This window comes from Zingiber officinale, chromosome 6A, assembly GCF_018446385.1.
Source record: "Zingiber officinale cultivar Zhangliang chromosome 6A, Zo_v1.1, whole genome shotgun sequence".
NCBI lineage: Eukaryota > Viridiplantae > Streptophyta > Magnoliopsida > Zingiberales > Zingiberaceae > Zingiber > Zingiber officinale.
Window position 1 is genome coordinate 123,089,356 of NC_055997.1, and position 19,707 is coordinate 123,109,062.

Here is a 19,707-nt window from a genome sequence, read left to right on the forward strand (position 1 = left end):
AAAAAAACCCATATTATGATACTTTTATCTTTCTAAAAGGTATATTTCATAGTTTCAGTCCATCTTTTTAAAAAATTTAACGGAAAAATCATAAATGACTAGTTAAAAAAAGTTGAATGACGAAATTTGTTAAAAAATAAAAAAATAAAAGGTCAAAAGTAGGAATTAAAATGTTTAAGAGCCAAGGAGGTAATTTGCCCAAATAACATCATGATCTTGATATACTTGCACCACAGTATAGTTTCACTTTTTATTGGGAGAACTCTGTGGCTGTCCCCATTGTCCCGGCATACAAATGTCCAAGCACATATACCTGAAGATGTCATTGAAAGAAGCAGGTTAAGAGATATATCCCACCAGAGCTAAGAATTTCATGGCACTTATCAGTTAGCCAAGATACTGAAGTAGTGTGTTTTCCGAAATTAAAGAGTAATTAGACTACTTAAATAAATGTGTCTACCATAAGAGGTGCCAATCCTACCGTGTCTTAACAACCTGAAAAGATAATGAACCTACTGGCGAGAAAAATAAATGTTCACTGTCCAGACTCATATTTTAGACCCAGAAAATCCAATTATTTTACCAGTTTGAATACAGAATTAGTTTGAAGCAACCTCATAGATACATTTTACTCTTCACCAAATTCAATTAATCACATTTAACTTTAACAAATATGTGCTGTGAATCGACCTTGGCAGATATATATATTAGTCTATTTTCAAATTTTTATACGCGTTTATTTTTGTTACTATTAATATTTCATTTCTCGAATACTCAGGAATTCAAAAGTTATTTATTTATTTATTGTTGATTTTTTTTATTTCTAAATTTAGTATTCACCACGGCATCTACGCGTAAATCATACGGCTGAGTTTCGGTCGCTTAAGACTAGCTATTGGATTCCGTCTAGTCGGTTCCCGGTCAAACTTAAGGCACACCTCACACCAACACGGCGGCGGCCGTCACATCACGTACTCACAATTTTAATACCGTTTACAATTAATAAATTAATTTTCCAAGAAATAATCCACATGAGGATTTTTCTCAAACATATATAATAGAATATGAATTCAAGTTTGATAGCAACTTAATGGAAATATGTATATCTACAAGTATTTTGGTCTACCATTATACAATTTCTAAGAAACTACGCATCGTGTCAATTATGAACGCCAAATATTGACTTTAGGATCAACTCTAAATTAATTTAACGTTTTTTTTTTTTTTAAAGAGACCATAAGACTGCTGTTTCCGAAATATTAATATTTTACTCTTTTATTGTTTGTTTATATTTGTGTTAAGTTTTATTTTGCTTATGCTAAAATAACATTTTGGTCGAATTTAACGATGTTTCTAGATATCTCAAGGAGTCTATTTTTCCAAGGAAGCCACACCTTCCGCTCCACAGTCGTTGCCTAGAGCCACAAGCAACGTAACGATAACGTTAACAAGTTCTGGAATCCACATCGACGCGTTCGCGAAAATTAATTTTATTAATTGGCAAAATCATAAATATTAAGTACGACGAGAATTGAATTAGTAAAAATTGATTACTCTAAATAGTCATACTTCATCTCTAAATTATATAAAGGAATATAATTATGAATTTATAGCCGACTGTTGAATAATTAAGAGATGGAAAAAAAAAATTAAGGAAATATGTCTATTTAAAATTGATGTCTATCATATTATAATTAATAAATTTGCCATCTTACTAAATCTGCCATCTTTAAACGACCAGAATTGAACCTACATAAGGGTGGTAATTATTTTAAAATTTTTAGGGAGTGTTTGGTTGGGGGTTATCAATGATAATCATATTTGGTTTAAGTAATGAATGATTTCGGATAATGTAATATTCCTGCCATGTCAGTAATAAGGGAATATAACCCGGAATCAGAAAATCTTACAAACCTTAGGTCTTCTACGATTCGAGGTTATCAATATTTTTTCCCCAAAATTACCCTTTGAGACGAGGAGATGAGCAGGAGTAAATTACAAGGGACGCCGATCGCGGTGTTATTGTCATCGACTTTTGCCTTCTGCCCTTCGATCTCCTCCACGAGATTTCTTCTGCTTCGCCCTCACGGAGGTTCTCCATGTTCGATTCATCTCCAAGGCACCTGCTTTTGTGTCCGCTCACAACTTCCACCTGCCTCTATTCAAGATCCCCTTCGTGAGAGGTCTTCTTCTGCTACGAGAAGTCAATGCGGAGCTTGGAGGCGATGGTGGTCGTGCTCAGCGTGTCGCTGGCGCAGGCGCGGTCCATGTACTACCCATTCGGCGGCGAGGTCATGGCCAACTCCCTCGGCGAGCCGGAGTGCTTTGTAACGGCCACAGCGCCGACTTTGCTGGTGCCTACGTTGACGTGGTGCTCTGTAACGGCCACGGCGTCGACTTTGCTGTCGCCTACGTTGACGTGGAGCTCTGGGAACTGGCACCGGGCGACCCCGACGACTCCGTTGAGGGCAAACTCATGCCGAAGAAGAAGGCCGGAGTTTTCTGCGTCCAGGTCAGTGAATTTAAATAATTAAAAAGACACCCTTTATAATTGGTATTATTAAAAGTATAACCGATAAATTTTGATTTTCTAATTATTCATATGTAGTAGAATAGAGTGGTAAATGAAGTGATTAATTATAGGCCACCGGTCTCAAGTGCAGCGGCCTCGTTTTGGCGTGCAAGTTCGACCACCGCGTCGCCGACGCCTACTCCGCCAACATGTTCCTCGTCTTCTGGTTGGAGCTCGCCACTTCAGCCACGCCACCCACCTCTCTTCCTTAACATTTACTATATAATTGAATAAGGGGTAATATAATAAATGTCAAGTTAAATTATACTATTACTTAGGTTGAACCAAATAAATTTAGGATTATATTTTATTCCTCATAATTTTAGTTATGTGATTACTAAGTAATCACATAATCAAGGTTATGCTTGATAGCTTGAACCAAACGTATCCTTATGGTTATCCGATAATCTTGGAACTCTGGGGCCTGTTTTGAAAATGCAGATAAAGGTGAAGGAATTTTGCAAAAGAAATTGTGAAAACAAAATTAAACTGGAAGGATGAAAAACCTGAAGGCACGTGCGTAGCTAGTGGATCCGTCGTCTTCTCCTTCTTAAAACCTCTCTGCTGCTTGACTGCTTCCCTCCCTATCCGCCGTCTCCTCCTCCTCCTCTTCCTTGTTCGCTGCCATGGAGTTGTTCGATCACGCTAAGGCTGTGCGCCTCCGTAGCTACCACGGAAAGTACCTCAAGGCCGACGAGGACGAGGAGCACGTCACGCAGAGCCGCAACGGTTCCGCTCCCGGCGCCCGCTGGGAGGTCGAGTTCCTACCCGACTGCCCCACCTTTCGCCTCCGCAGTTGCCACGGCCGCTACCTAGCCGCTTCCGCCGAACACTTCCTCCTCGGCTTCACCGGCAAGAAGGTCGTCCAGCTCCAATTCTTCCCCTCCCTCGACCCTAACCCTCCTTGCCTTAAATGGGAGCCCATCCGAGAGGGCTTCCAGGTCAAGCTCAAGAGCCACACTGGTAAATTCCTCCGCGCCAACGGCAGCCTCCCGCCCTGGCGCAACTCTGTCACGCACGACCTCCCCCAACACACCGCCACCCAGGATTGGGTCCTCTGGGACGTTGACGTCGTCGAGATCCAATCTTCCTCCGCCCCCGCCCGTGCGCCGGCTGTCTCCATAAAGCGGTCCCCGTCTCCGCCCTCTTCCCCTCCCCGTCCTTTTGCCGAAGACTTTTCTTCACCTTCTGGGCCTTCTGATCCGGATGAGCTTCGCGAAGTCTCCTCATCATCGACCTCTTCTTCCATGGCCGACTCTTCTCCTCGCGCCAACGCCATTCACTCTCCACCATCGTCTACCTCACAGGTTCGGCCCTTATCCTGTACATATTTAGGTCAGTTTTACTAGTGATAATGTTTCTTCATCGATTTTTCCCCTTTCTAGTTGTTAATTTATCTCTGAATTTTTTTTATGTAAAAAAAAAAAACTGTAATTTTGGGGCATGATTTAACCACACAAACCTTTGAAACGTTGAAATTCATAAGCTCAAATTTTGGTTCATCTCCAATGTTTATGAACCTTGAACAAATACTTTGGCTCGCATCATCTTTTCTAATATTGAATTATTAGGGTTTTTATCTGTAATTATATAATTGTCACTTCTCAAAATTTTCTCTTTTTTCCCCAATTTTCTTGTTTGATTCAGTGTAAGTACTCTTTGTTTCCTCTATTTTTATTGTATTCTATTCTATTCTATTCTATTCGAGACCTAAATTATCAGGCCTCACGATTGTTGGTAATTTATTGTCTGTTTTAGAAGCAAATATTTGATGTAGAGCCGTTGTACTCTTGCAGAGATCTCCTTCTCTTGCTGCTCAAGCTCCTGTCCCAGCACCTTCACTTGGTCGGACCATCTACTACACCGTAGCGGATGACCGTGGCAATGTGGATGACCATGAGGAATGGCCTTCATTGACTTTTGTGGGAACAAGTGTACCCGAGTTGACTTTACTGTTGAAGAAGTTGACGATGATCGACGATATAATTGTGTGCACTCGCCACCCACTAAAACACAACCTCAGTCCTATTTATTTACACCTGCCACCAAACAATAGAGCAATGCGGCTTGTCGTGGTGGATGCTGATTCTAGCTGTGAGTACTTCTAAACTTTGTGCGTTATGATTATGGTTATGCCATGCTTCTTGGTGATGAATCTATTTACATCAGACCTCTAGCTCATCAAATAATTACCACAATTGAATTTAATTTATCTGTTCCAGGCTTGGACTCTATATATCTATCTTATTTCACCTATCTCAAACTCTAACATTATGTGTTTTTAATTTGGGGCCGTTTCAGTTGGTAGAAGCTTCGATATCTGAAAGAATCGCTGGTAGATTTGGGGACTATTCTTGCCTTTTCATTCTTTCCAAAGTGTGCCATTTTTTCTTCAATAACTTCCACAGAGCTACAGAAAACTGGAAAAGTCTGCTCATACCATTAGCTTCATCTACGATTCCATTGACATCTAAGGAAGGAAGAAAGAATAGTTAGAAATTGTGTTACATTTTAGCATGTGTGATGTATTTTGTATATTATGCTGGACGTCTAGATACTAGCATATGGTGGATAGAAATAGGAAAGGTTGCACTTTGTACCAAGTAAATTTTCTGAGTTTATTTGATTTTGTGTTCCGAAAGACAGTGGATTTGAATTTGGATTGCTTGCACATATCTATTATATTTTTTTTTGGTAATGGCAAATTGTCGGATGATGACCCTTCTCAAACCCACTTTGCAAGTGTTCCACTGATAAGAATAAAGTTTTGTCCAAGTTATCAAGTTTCTTTGTTGAAAAGGAAATGATAAGCGGCGTGCTCGTTACTCATTGTAATGCATGGCTGTGAATTAGACTTCCTTAAAGTTGCTGCCCCCTGTGAGGATTGACACATGCACCTTTGTTATTGAATTGAACGACAGAGAGCAGTGATTTGTTGGCAGTTGACCAGGGTTAATGGGCTGCTTAATGTGAGCATTTTCCGAATTGTTTTGATTGTAGGTTAAAAAAATTTCGTAGGGTTGGATGGTCAATTAGTCAGCGTAATTGATTTACTCTCTAAAATAGGTTTTTTTTAAAAAAAATCTTGATTGATTTATAATAAATTTAAATTTCAGAATTTGCTAACAGAGTTTTTACATTTTGTCATCCTATAATTTTTTTTATTGTTTTTTAATGTTGATGGGCAATCTAAAACGGAAGAATTTATCTGAAGCAATCTTCTTATTATAAGTACAAAGGACATGGTGAGTGAGCATCGATCATTTCGAGATAAAAAAAACTTGCAGGGACATAAGGCAAAATAAATTATTAAAATTATTCAAAATGTGTAATTTAGATTTACTTATATATATTTTGATCCAAATAATACTCAAGCTCGTCGAAACCCTTGCAGACCGAGTCGATGAGGGACTTGCTGATGCCGATACTATGGATATTCTAAAACTCAACAGAAGCCACAACCCAGATTAGGGAATTACTGATTCCAATCATTTATCACAGATTGTTAAAGTGACGCTAACCATATTACTGGAATTGGCCACTATAATTAACTTATAGCAGTTTGTCAGTATGCAATTAGCCATACTCTGTCCAACCCTTTGCCATCTTCAAATGTATCCAAAGTTTAAGAGGGTGTTTAGTTTAGGGGAATAAGAATGAGAAATAAGAATAGTAATTATTAATTGTTATTGTTGATATTTGGATTATATGAATGAAAATATAAATAAGGGAATGAATTCTTATAATTGGGTATCTCTCACATCATACTCTCTTTTATCTTTTTCTCATTATACTTTCTCTCTCATCATGCTTTCTATCTCATCACACTTTCTCTCACCTCAATCTCTCCGATCACACTCGCTCCTTTTTTTTTCAACACACTTTCTCTCTCATCACACTTTCTCTCTCTTCAATATCTCCCATCACATTCGCTTTCCTATTTTTTCTCATCACTTTCTCTCTTATCACACTTTCTCTCTCATCATACTTTCTCTCTCCTCAATATCTTCCATTACACTCTCTTTCCTCGCACTTTTTCTCTCTTCATTCTTTCCCATCACACTTTTTCTCTCTTCATTCTTTCCCATCACACTTTTTCTCTCATCATACTTTCTCTCTCGTCATACTTTTCTTTTACATTCAACTTTCTTTCATATCTAATTTTTCTCTTATTTTCCTTTATGGGTAAAAAAGGAAATTTTAATTTATTCCGATAAAAATATTCAACTAACCAAATATTACTTTTAAAAGTGATATTCATACTCATACCCATACCACAATACTATGATTCCTATCTCGATTCCGATTCGTAGGAAAGAATCAAACACCCCCTAAAATTTATTGTTCTTTCAACAATGTAATGGATGAAAACAAATCTCAGAAACCAATTCATCACAATGAGAAACGATGCATCATGTTGCATTTAGAAGATAAAGGCATGGAACCAACCAAATCGTTTAAATTGAAATTGAAACAAATTGATTTTTTTTTTACTAGCTGAATCGGTCGAATTTTCGTACAAAAATTGAAAAAAAAATTGAATAGATAAAATATCAATTAAATCAGTCAAAAATTGAAATAACCAAACTTTCGATTAAATTGATACTAGGAAGAGAATCATAAATTACGAAATTACTATTTTAAACACTTGATTCCTTTCGCCAAATTTGGTTTAATTGATTTTAAACCAATTTAATCAAAATAATTGATATTTTAAAAAATAAAATTTCAAATTAATCGAATCAAAATTTTAAGTGCAAATTGTCCTAAAATCCCTAATAGCAAACTCAACTTCATTCTCAGTCCCCATGTCAAACTTTTCTTGTGGGCTGACAAGAAGAGAAAAATTAAGGAGAAGACAAGAAGAGGAACCTCCAAAAAGTAAACCTTTTATTAAAACTAGAATATCAACATCTAAACATGACTCTTATATAAACATGACTCTTATATAAACCACAACCTAAGACTCAAATAAGGAAAGAAATTACAATTAACATATTTTAATTCCAATCTTATAAAAAAAGGAAATAGATTTTTACCTGAAAAGGAAAAAAATAATTATATATCTTAACTCAAATCAAGACGCGGATTAGGATAAATCCTCTTTAAAAAATACCAAAAATATGAAAATTGCCCTAAATATCCAAAAAAATAAAAATTATCAAAAATAGCAAAGATCCCTGAAAAGGGTTTAAATGGCAGACTTTGGGGTTGAAAATTTGATGGTTCCAGTTTCACCAAGTGTCCAAATATAAGTTTTTGAATTATGCTTACGTGACAACAAATAAAGCTTGATTCCGAGTCCCAAGTCTCGAGTCTCGAGTCAAAAGTTATGTCCATTTGAAATTTAAAGACTCATATTGGGCTTTAACATGGGTTGGGCTTGCAATAATATTTAAATTAAAATATAGTATATTTTTCTATCAAATTGAGCACGACTCTTTTTTCGCCTAACTAATCGATTAATATACTCGATTCTATTTAAATGATACTGAATTTAGAAGGAATTATATTTTATTTTGGATTTTTTGTACCTATAAAAAATAACGAGGGATTCTAGTTTAAAATAAATGATATAATTCCTCTTAAATTCAGTACCATTTAATTAGAATCAAGTATATCAATTGATCGATCATGCGAAAAATAAATCGTGTTCAATTTAATAGAAAATATACTAGATTTTAGTTGGAATGTATTGTATTTAGAAGGAATTATATCTCATTTTAAACTTTTTATATCTTAAAAAATGAAGATAATTAGATAAATCGATGTATATTATGGAGTTGAAATAAAAAAATAAGTTTACATGCAAAGAGTGAGAATAAATTTTTTCCAACTCAGAGTATGAGAAGGAACTTGAATTTGCATGCAGGGAGTTTAAGACAATTTATCCAAATTTTAACTTTGGTCGACGAATTAACCGATCTTTTACTTATCCCTACTTAGAGCATCCACACTAATCTAAAATGTATAATTTAGGATAAAAAAATTATTTTATTAATTTGGATATCCACTTTTCATTATATCATATATCAACTTTCTTATTTTTTTTCTCTTTTCTAATATTTAGGGAATGAAATTCATTTTTTAAATTTAGAGAAGTATTATTTATAAATGTTAAATTTAGGAATAGATAGGATAGTTGATGTAAAAATTTTATAGTTATCTTATTTTTTTGAAAATTTAGGATAAATTTTATTGGATAGGATAATTAATATGAATACCATATGAAATGAAAATAAAAATATGCCTAATGTCCATAGGCAAGCTGAGAATTCTCAGACTCAACTTGCCAGGATAATACATTTTTAAGCAATTTGTTGGATAGTGACCCAGCTCGGAATTATAGGCCAGCTGTGTAGGCGTTCCACTGAGAACCACAAATTTTGTCCATTGTCCAAGTTGCCAATTTGTTTTTTTTTTTTTTTTATGAAAACGAAATGATAGGCAGCGTGTTCCTTACTCATCTATAATACGTGACTAAAATGATAGGCATCGTGTTCGTCACTCATCGGTAATGCATGACTTGAATTAGCTGTAATATGTTTTGTTCAAAATAGATTGACCAGAGTTCCTTAAAGTTGTTCTCAAGGATCGACACATACCCTCCTTTTTTTTTTTTTTTCATTGTGAGCCACCGGTACGTGTCTAAATCACGTTATTTTATCGTCTCAAGTAGTTTTATTAAAAAAATTCTTGATTGATTCATAGTTGATTTACTTAACGGGAATAGCTCAAAAGCGATTTAAGGGGAATAGCTCAAAAACGCATGCAAATTGACTAAAAAAAGGCACCAAAGACCCACTAATTTATCTGATCTTTTCATTTTAATCCTTCTCGCTAAACTTACTTTTTAATTTCTTTTTTTCTTTTCGTATTCACACGTAACTTTACATGGCTCGTAGAAGTTTAATTTTGGAACAGCTATCAGGACCTGAAATAAATAATGAAGGATAATTTTAGACTCTTTACCATTTCAAAAATTCACGGGATCTTAAATAAATAATACATGAGCTTCGATGAGTAAATTTTGACCAATATATATTAATAGATCTAGATTATTTAGATTTCTATAAATTTAGATCCATCCAGCAAAATTGAGTAAAAGGAATATAGATATGATGTCAAACTTTGATGTTAATTAAAGAATACAAATAGAATGATGTGGGGGAAAGATTAGGACCGCGTTGGGCCTGATTTGCTTTAAGATCACACCCAACATGGTCCAAGTCTCCCTACACTATGCCTATATTGTGTTGGTGTAATCATTCTTGGGTCAAGATTAACTACTTTGACTAAGTTCGAGTTAGCTCGAGCTTGAGTTTCGATGTTTAATAATATGTAAGAGAAAAGTCAAGTCAAAGGAGAACCAGATACTTGTTCAAGAAAATCCTAATTAGAGGTTAGACAATGAGAAGTTCTAACTGGAGGTTAGGCAACGAGAAGTCTTAACTGGAGGTTAGGTAGGGTGAAAGTCTACTAAGTGACTGGTCCTAACTGAGGTTAGGCAAAGACAAGTCCAAGTGTATTAAGGAGGATCACATGTTAGTAGAGGAAAATCCTAACTGAGGTTAGGCAGGGTGAAAGTCTATCGAGTGACTAGTCCTAACTGAGGTTTGACAAAGAAAAGTCTAAGTGAATCAAAGAGGATCACACGTTAACAATGGAAAGCTCTAACTACTATTAAACAACAGAAAACCTTAACTGAGGGTAGGTAGGATGGAAGTCTACCGAATGACTAGTCCTAACTTTAGATTAGGAAAAAGGAAAATTATTACGCCCCGAGGGTATACTTGTCCGCCAAATCGGACAGTACCCCCTAGTGACAAGATAGGAAATACGATATCGAACCAATTCAAGTCAACATAAAACACCAATGTAATATAATAACACCAAGTCACAAATAGCAATGCGTGTATGTATGCATGAACATGTGATCATATTAAACTAACCAAAACAATTATACCATTTTAATAAAACATTATCAATTCGATAAAGTAAAGAAAACATAAATAGTGACAGCGAAATAGAAGAACAAAACAACTCGAACAACTAAAATAGAAATCCAATTCGAGTGGGACCGGCAGCCAGGACCTCTGAGCGACACAATATCTCCTCTATCTGCTAACCTGAAAGTCAAAGGAAAAGCAAGGGGTAGTGAGTACAACAACTAAGTGGGTAGAAAAAAATAATGCATGAATAATATATTGTCAGGAGATCAAAGAATGCAGTCTCAAGTAAAATACTTACTAACGAATGTAGGTGCCCTAACGTAATCACCAACTAACCAAAAGTTTAATAAATAATATAGCACTTCACTAACCTGCTCAATCTAGTATAACCAACAAATCGGGATTACATACAGTATATCTAAACCTGTACGAATAAATACATGACCGACATATAGCAAGCACATAACAAATACTGACTACAAGAGAAACGCTTTACCACGAATAGTCTCATGGGGGGCAGGATGAGGTAGCTATCTGGCTCCCCAATCACTTACTACAGGAGAACACTCTACCACGGATGGTCCTGTGGGCAGTTAGGGTATGCTACTAGTCATTGTCTGCAGGAGAATGCTCTACCATGGATAATCCTGTGGGCAGACAAGGTATATACCAATGGTCACTAACGACTCTCTCAACTACGCATGAGAGATAAGATATACTAATGGTCGCAACAACTCTATCAACCACGAATGGAAGATAATAGTCGGCAGGATATACTAACGGTTGTTGATGACTCTCTCAACCACGAATGGGAGATAATGGTCAATAAGATATACTAACAGTTGCTGACTACTCTCTCAACCACAAATGGGAGGCAATGGCCGACAGGATATACCAACGGTTGCTGACGACTCTCTCAACCATGAATGGGAGACAATAGTCGACAGGATATACCAACGGTTGCTGACGACTCTCTCAACCACGAATGGGAGACAATGGTCGACAGGATATACCAATGGTCGCTGACGACTCTCTCTCTCTCTCTCTCTTAACCACGAATGGGAGACAATGGTCGACAGGATATACTAACGGTCGTTGACGACTCTTTCAACCATAAATGGGAGACAATGGTCAATAGGATATAGTAACCAAGGGTCTAGTAGGATATTCAAAATACTACACCAAGGTATGAAATAACAAACAAAGGTTTAGCCAGATACTTGATATTCTACATTATGGTATGAAATAACAAATAAAGGATATACTAACGGTCGCTGGCGACTCTTTCAACTATAAATGGGAGACAATGGTCGATAGGATATAGCAACCAAGGGTCTAGTAGGATACTCAAAATACTACACCATGGTATGAAATAACAAACAAAGGTTTACCCAGATACTTGATATTTTACACTACGGTATGATCATCCCAACAATAAATACAAACTCAAATCATCTATCAAGGGATCTAGCAGAATATTCAACTTCCTATACGATGGTATGGTAATATCATGCATATTTATAAATACAATCATGAATATCAAATATAACAATATAGCTATCAACAATAGGTCAACATATTAAAATAAATAATAAGGTATCAAACTTAGGAGTGATATAGGACTAACTTAAGGTAAGCGAGTAACTGCAACCTCATCAAAATATGACAGTAAATAATCATGTACTATATATAATCGAAGCTATCAAGAAGATAAGTAGGATCTACCCACCTCAATTGTAGATATCTCTCTAATCATCTTCAATTCAAATGGTCAATCTCGAACTTGAACCTACATGTAATGACAAGAAAAATATCTAAGGATCTATAACCAATTAATCCTCCTATTGATTAATTAATCTACAAATAATTAGTCAGTCTATTAATTAATTAATCAACCTATTAATTAATTAATTTATCAATTTATCAATTAGTCAACCCATTAATTTAATTAACTAACATGTTAATTAAATACAACAATTAGTGAGCTAGTTAATCACTGGATTTAATGAATCAGATACAATTAATTATTCTATTATCTATCTTATCAGTTCAAGTGATTAACCATCAAAGATTAAATCAATATAAACTATGATTAACTAAATTGACCATCCCGTCGTCATCAGTTATCTATCAATAAATTCATTAACCAAACCATTTTATTAACTAATTAATAATCCTTTTCATTTAGTCAACCCATTAATTATTTAATGAATAAATCATTTAATCAATGATCAAATAATTAGTCATACGAAATCTATTATTAACCCAATTATCCAAATTCAATAAAATCTTACAGTTACCTCTTCCCATGTGATTTCCGGTGGCCAGATGGCCAGTCGAGGGCGGCAACCGTGGATAGAACCCCATTATGGGGTTCCACCGGTAGAGACAGAGGATGTCCTTATTTAAATTTCTGGATCCGCTACTGCCGATGGCCAGTAATATATGGCACCTAGTCGAGTAACTATAGGCTGCAATAGTGGTGGCAACAGTGATAGTAAGGCTTTTGGCATCGAGGATCAGGAATGGTGGCGATGGTTTCGCAGGGGCAGCATGCTATCACAATGAGAAGGTGTGCGACTATTGGTTGCTTGCGGCGGAAGGTGGCCGAGCGTGTGCATGGGCGACGCAGATCGTCCATGTGGCGAAGCACTGCCACGAGCTTGTGGGTGATAGAACGACGCAGAGGGGAGAATATGGTTGCTACGCCAGCATCGACTGGTTGCATAGGCGGTTGGCGGCTGCAGCAACATCGCAGCGATTAGGAAGATCCACGACCAGTAGGCGACAACGCACGAGCTCGGGGCCAAGGCGTTCAGCGGCGGAGGGAAGAGGACCAGAGATGGGGGCACTGATCTTGGCTGCTCTGGAGGATAGCGGAGCAGCCGGCGGCCAATCACTGGTCACAACGCCCGTTGATTGTGTGCAGCGAACAACACTGTGCGTACGCGAGAGATGAACGGTGGAGGAGGCTAGTGTGGCGACGGACTGCCACCGATGCTCACAGAGAGGTAGGGCTGCTCTCGATGGTTGGAGGAGGGGTTCCCCGGTGGACGGCAGGAAGGAAGAACACCGGTGGTCGAGCGCACAACACCATCGTTGTGGCAAAAGGCGAATACTCTTGCCCCAAAGCTCCCGCCAACCCGTCGTCCCAAGGCCAACACGGAGGAAGTAAATCACGGGCTGTTACTAGCCTTTGGAATAGTGACTAGCACATAAGGGAGGTATTACCTCGGCTTTACCGAGATTCGAACCTTAGACCTCAGTGTGGCAACACCTCATGCGCTAGCCATTAGACTCATCTGAGGGGACACCTCATGCGCACAGCACCATCGTGCGCGTGCGAGAGGAGGCGGCCACAATCCTGAACTTAGGGTTTAATAATAAAAGACCTAACTTTAAAATCAATCAATTCCTCATTCAAATAGGTATTCCAAAGAGCCTTTATCTTTTAACCCTTTTCTCTCCATTGAATATAAAAGACCCTTATAAAAATTTCAATAAATTCTAAAAATTTATATAAACTTATTTCTTGATAAACTATCCACTAAAAATATTTATTTTCCTTAAATAATTTAATTATGTCACATTTGAATTATATTTAAATTTTTATTATATTTTTGGTATATTACAAAAATCCAAGTGGATTAAAGAGGATTGCACTTAGTGATCGGAAATCCAATGAGAGTTGAGAAGGAAAAGTCCAAGTGGGTCAAAAAGGACCGGACACTTAGTGAACAAGTCCTGGCGGGTCAAGGTTTATCGAATGCTAAGTAATGGAAAATCCCAACAGGTCATGATTGATCGAATGTTGGGCAAGGGAACCCTAGACTTGGATCAAGTGAGTTAGGATTGGACAATCAATTAAGTTAATCAATTGACCCTAATCGATTATCGATTGGTCCATCCAATCGATCGGAGTGTAATTTTTGCAAAGTACAGTGGCTTTCACGCGAGAGTGCTGAATCGATTGGGAAGATGTCTAATCAATTGGACTATATTTCACGAAGAATAGAGGCTTGGTGAATCGATTGGGACGATCGATTTAGTCTTTCCTAATCTATTGGGTTAATCGATTTAGGCCTTTGTCGCGAGAGAATAGAGAACTTGGGAATCGATTGGGCAGTCGATTAGGCTACTTTTTCTTGCCAATAGAAAACTTTTGAATCAATTGGGACAATCGATTAGAAGATGCCAAATCGATTAGTATGACTCACTAATCGATTATGAATTTAAAAAAGAGTCGTTCTATAGGTTAAACGGTCGAATGATGATGTAACAATTGATTGGGAAGAAAATCTAATCGATTAGGAGGCGAAAAACAGATCGAATAACGTCCATATAAAAGGGGAATTCATCTAGAATTTTTACCTCCAATTCTTGGGTGCTTGAAGAAGAAGTGTTGCTGCATTTTCCACCACCAAAAGGCAATCCAAAGCAAGAAAAGAGTAAGTAAAGCAAGGTTCATGTAGTAAAATCATTTTCGATTTCTTTTGTAACTTAGTTTGAGTTTCTTGTTTGTATTTTTCATGCTTGAGCTTGTATGAGAATTCTCTACCTTCGGGAAGGAGGTTTTCATAGTGCATTTGTGAGTGAGGAGAGTGGACTCTTAGATTAGTCATCTCAAGGAGATGAATACCAAGTAAAATAAAGAGTGTTAGCATTGTAAAGATCTTCACTTTAAGTATCCACTGTAAATCATTATTGAAGAAGTGAATGGAGCTATTCATCCCCTCTAGCTCTTTACATGTCCTTACAAATGGTATCAAAGCGAGACCGCTCTTTATTGGACTAATTATCAGAAGAAGCAGGAGCTAAAGAAAGAAGAAGAAGTTGAAAGTTGAAGCCCTAATTTTCAACAAGTCAAAAGACTTATCATCGAGGAGCTCAACTTTAAATGGATTTCCAAGATGGATTCGGATATGACATACGAACACCTCCACTCTTCGGATTAGAAGGATTCGACCAATGGAAAGCTAGGGTTGAGAATTTCTTCACAATGAACATTGAAGAATGGTTCATTTTAATGTAGATATTTGAAGCTCCAATTGATGGTCAAGGAGGACTCTTCAAGAAAAAGAATTGGACTGAAGAGTAACTCAAAAAATCTGAAACAAATGACAAGATAACTAAAATTTTGGTTAATTTAGTAAACAATGTTCATGAACAATGTTCACGAACCATGTTCATTAATAAAACTCTTATCAATGTACTAAATAAATAAAAAAAATAAAATAAACAAATAAGTTTGGATTATTAAGCTCAATAACTAATCAAACAAATAAAAATTTCAAATAATCAAACAAGCTTGAATTGAGAGCTCGATAACAGCTAAACGAACTAAGTTCGAACCAAGCTCGAACTAAGCTCAAGTCAGGCTTGAATTAAGAGCTTAATAACATCTAAACGAACTAAGCTCAAGCCAACTTCAAACAAACTCAAGCTCATAAAAAATAAACTAAGTCAAGCTTCAACAATCATTTCAAAGGCTTGGTTTATTTTAAGCTTGACTCGACTTGGCTTAGTTACTTTATCAAATAAGCTTGAACACCTCAAAGCTCAACTTGACTTGGCTCGGCTTGTTTACAACCCTACTTGGAATTGCCCATGACCTCCTTTTAAAGCTCATTGGAGGCGCCTCTAACGGCTCTGAAGCGCCTCCTTTGAGGCTTATCAGATCCGAGAAATTCACAGCTTATCCGCGTAAAGTCCATAGCTTATCAGCACGAGGGTGCCTCCAACACCATCCAAGGTGCCTCCAACACAATCCAAGGTGCCTCCAACTAGTCCAGGGGGCCTCCAACCCATGTGCGAGAGTGCCTCAAACTAGACCAAACACCTTCAACCAATGCGTGAGTGTGCCTCTAATCTGTACAGGGCGCCTCCAGCACTGTTCAGCCGAGGCTTAAAGTATGCATTTCACCCTTGCAAAATACGTTAGTCCAAATAACAAACTATACCCGGTAAAACAGAATTAGCACAATTAAATAAGATTTATGAATTAGATTCAGTCTTTCCAAAGCTAGGATCTACTCATGGTCTTAACTTAGACTTTTAAAATAGCTCTAAGCTAGACTAGTGCTTATAGTCTTATTGAGACTCATCCTCACTAGATCTCTCTTCTCTAGTGCTTACCTCCATTTACTTGCCAAACATCTGGTCCTTTAGAGTTATTTGGACTTTCTTTGGTCTTGGTTAGTGTCTGATCTAGGGCTGTAAACAAGCCGAGCCGAGCCGAACTTTGGGGTGTTCAAGCTTGTTGATAAGATAACCGAGTCAAGCCAAGCCGAGCTTAAAATGAACCAAGCTTTTGAAATGAGTGTTCAAGCTTGGCTTGGTTTATTTTTTATGAGCTTGAGCTTGTTTAAAGCTTGGCTTGAGCTTGGTTCATTTAGATGTTATCAAGCTCTCAATTCAAGCTTGGCTTGAACTTGGTTTGAGTTTGGTTCGTTTAGATGTTATCAAGCTCTCCATTCAAGCTTGTTTGATTGTTTGAAACTTTTAATTGTTTGATTGGTTATTAAGATTGATAATTTAAATTTATTTATTTATTTTATTTTATTATTTATTTATCATATTGAAAAGAGTTTTATTAATAAATATGATTCATGAACGTTGTTCATGAATATTAACGAGCTGAACACATATTTGTTCAAGCTTGTTTGTTTAGCTTAACGAGTTGTTCAAGCTTGTTTGTTTAATTAATTTTATATATATTGAACGAACATAAACAAGCTCTTACCAAGCCGAACACCAAGCTTGTTCACGAACGCTTGGTTCATTTACAGCCCTAGTCTGATCTACTAAGACTTACCTACAACAATGGTTAGCACAATAAATATAAAATAGTAAAGTAAAATAGTTTAGCAGTATTAAGAATTCGCTGGTCCGGTCGATCTCACATGGTCGACCAGAAACCAATCGGTCACACATGTTTTTACTCTTCCAAGGCTTCTCATTACCTTGGGTTATCTCCCCGTACGAGTTGCCTAACTTCATTCACTAGGACTTCCATTGCCTGACTTTACTTACCAGGATTTCTACTACCTAGCTTCACTCACTATAGTCTAGCTTCACTCACTAGGACTTCTATTGCCTATCTTTAATTACTAGGATTTCCACCACCTACCTTCACTCACTAGGGCTTAGATTCCCTCACTAGGACTTATCCTTGTCTAACCTCTAGTTAGGACTAGTCACTCAGTAGACTTTTCTCCTGCCTAACTTCTAGTTATGACTTATCATTGTCTAACCTCAAGTTAGGATTAGTCACTTAATAGATTTCTCACCTGTTTAACCTTCCGTTAGGACTAAACCTTGCTAGTCATCTAGTCCTGACTAGACTTTACTCTTCCAAACATCAAGTTATGTTTTGATTAACCCTTAATCAACCTGACCCGACATTGGTATATTGTCAAACATCAAAATTCTAGAGGTCGATTACGCCAATACAAGTCCAACATGGTCCTGGTCTCCCTAGACTAGACCCATAATTTTTCTTGATCATAACCAAGGTTTGACACCATATCTATTTTTCTCTCACTCAACTCTACTGGATGGATATAAGTTTACAAAAATTCAAATAGCCTAGGTTCATTAGTGAGTTTTGATCAAAATCCACTAATCGACCTAGAGAATTCAGATTGCACTCATTTCAAATCTTGCAGATTTCTAAGGTTGTAAGGAGTAGGGCTATAAACAAGCTGAGCCAAGTTGAGCTTTGGGGCGTTCAAGCTTGTTTGATAAGGTAACCGAGCCGAGTCAAGCTTAAAATGAACCAAGCTTTTGAAATGATTGTTCAAACTTGACTTGGTTTATTTTTTTATGAGTTTGAGCTTGTTTGAAGCTTGACTTGGTTTATTTTTTATGAGTTTGAGCTTGTTTGAAGCTTGGTTTGAGCTTAATTGGTTTGTTTAGATGTTATCGAGCTCTCAATTCAAGCTTGGCTTGAGCTTAGTTCGAGCTTGATTCGTTTAGATGTTTCAAGCTTGTTTGATTATTTGAAACTTTTAGTTGTTTGCTTAATTATTGAGCTTGATAATTTAAATTTATTATTTTATTTTATTGTTTATTTAGCATATTGAAAAGAATTTTATTAATGAATATGACTTGCGAACATTGTTAATGTTGTTCATAAATATTGTTCATGAACCTTAACGAGCTGAACACATATATATGTGTTCAAGCTTGTTTATTTAACTTAATGAGCTGTTTAAGCTTGTTTGTTTAATTAATCTTGTGTATATTGAACAAACATAAATAATCTTTTACCAAGTCGAACACCAAACTTGTTCACGAACGCTTAGTTCATTTACAGTTCTAGAAAAGAGTCCAAATGTATCCTCCATTACTTATTTCAAACTTTCCATAGGTGCTTTGGGATTAACTTTTATGGTGCATGTAAAGGAGGAAAAAAAGTTTAATCGAAGTTAAAAAAAAAATAGTAAATCCAGTTAGCCTCATTGATTATCTCTGGGGTGACCGGTCTGCTCCCACGGAAGTTTCCCATCAACCACTAGGGTAAATCGGAAAGTTCGCACGGCGGCCAGCCCAGAAGCCCAACATCCTTTGGTTGCATTCTCTATTTGGAAAAAAAAATTCTTGCAAATACGTCATAATTAGAGATCGAATCATAAATATCTGGCTGATAATTTAGATGTCTTATCGTGACATCGTAACCCTAGGGACCGTTTAATCGGAGTTAAGAGAAGAGTGATGGAAAAATTGTAGGTAAATGAGAGAAAAAAAACATAGAGTTGGGGGTAAAGGATAGACTAGATAAATGAGTACGCGTTTGATAATTATATAATACATCTTTTAGTTGCGTACGTCTGGGCAATTCCCGTTGATTTAAATTGGGCGTTTTAGCAAAAGATCCATTCAGTTTTAAGAATTTTTCAAAAGTCACGTTATACTTTGATTTTTATTAAAGGCACATTTAATTCTCAAAATATCCTTCTCATTTATTTCTATTATAAATTAAAATAAAAAAATTTTGATTTTCCTTTTAAACCGAATTAAAATAAACCATAGAAAAGTCATAAAAAATAATTTTTTAAATAATTTACCTCATTAAGTTTATGATTATTTTTAAAATTAATTCATTTTTTAAAATTTTGGAGCTTTAACAAAAAATTTAAAAAAGTAAAATAACATAATAAAAGTAAAAAATTAAAATTAATT

General features: G+C 36.4%; 1 protein-coding gene across 2 annotated transcripts; it reads left to right on the forward strand.

Moving 5' to 3' along the window:
- Nucleotides 1–2,010: 2,010 nt before the first annotated feature.
- LOC121997852 lies at nucleotides 2,011–5,264 on the forward strand. Of its 2 annotated transcripts, XM_042552508.1 has the most exons (5): nucleotides 2,011–2,512; nucleotides 2,644–2,809; nucleotides 3,014–3,879; nucleotides 4,369–4,666; nucleotides 4,874–5,264. In XM_042552508.1, exons 3-5 carry the CDS (start codon nucleotides 3,199–3,201, stop codon nucleotides 4,894–4,896), a joined length of 1,002 nt encoding a protein of 333 aa, XP_042408442.1. In that variant the 5' UTR covers nucleotides 2,011–2,512; nucleotides 2,644–2,809; nucleotides 3,014–3,198; the 3' UTR covers nucleotides 4,897–5,264. The 2 variants fall into 2 exon arrangements, with proteins under 2 accessions (XP_042408442.1, XP_042408441.1); XM_042552507.1 differs by having other exon boundaries at nucleotides 2,664–3,879.
- The last annotated feature ends 14,443 nt before the right edge of the window (nucleotides 5,265–19,707 follow it).

Coding starts and splice junctions, on each gene's coding strand:
- LOC121997852 (XM_042552508.1), top strand. CDS start 3,199: ATGGAGTTGTTCGATCACGCTAAGGCTGTGCGCCTCCGTAGCTACCAC. Junction 3,880..4,368: donor CACCATCGTCTACCTCACAG/GTTCGGCCCTTA, acceptor GTACTCTTGCAG/AGATCTCCTTCTCTTGCTGC. Junction 4,667..4,873: donor GGTGGATGCTGATTCTAGCT/GTGAGTACTTCT, acceptor GGGCCGTTTCAG/TTGGTAGAAGCTTCGATATC.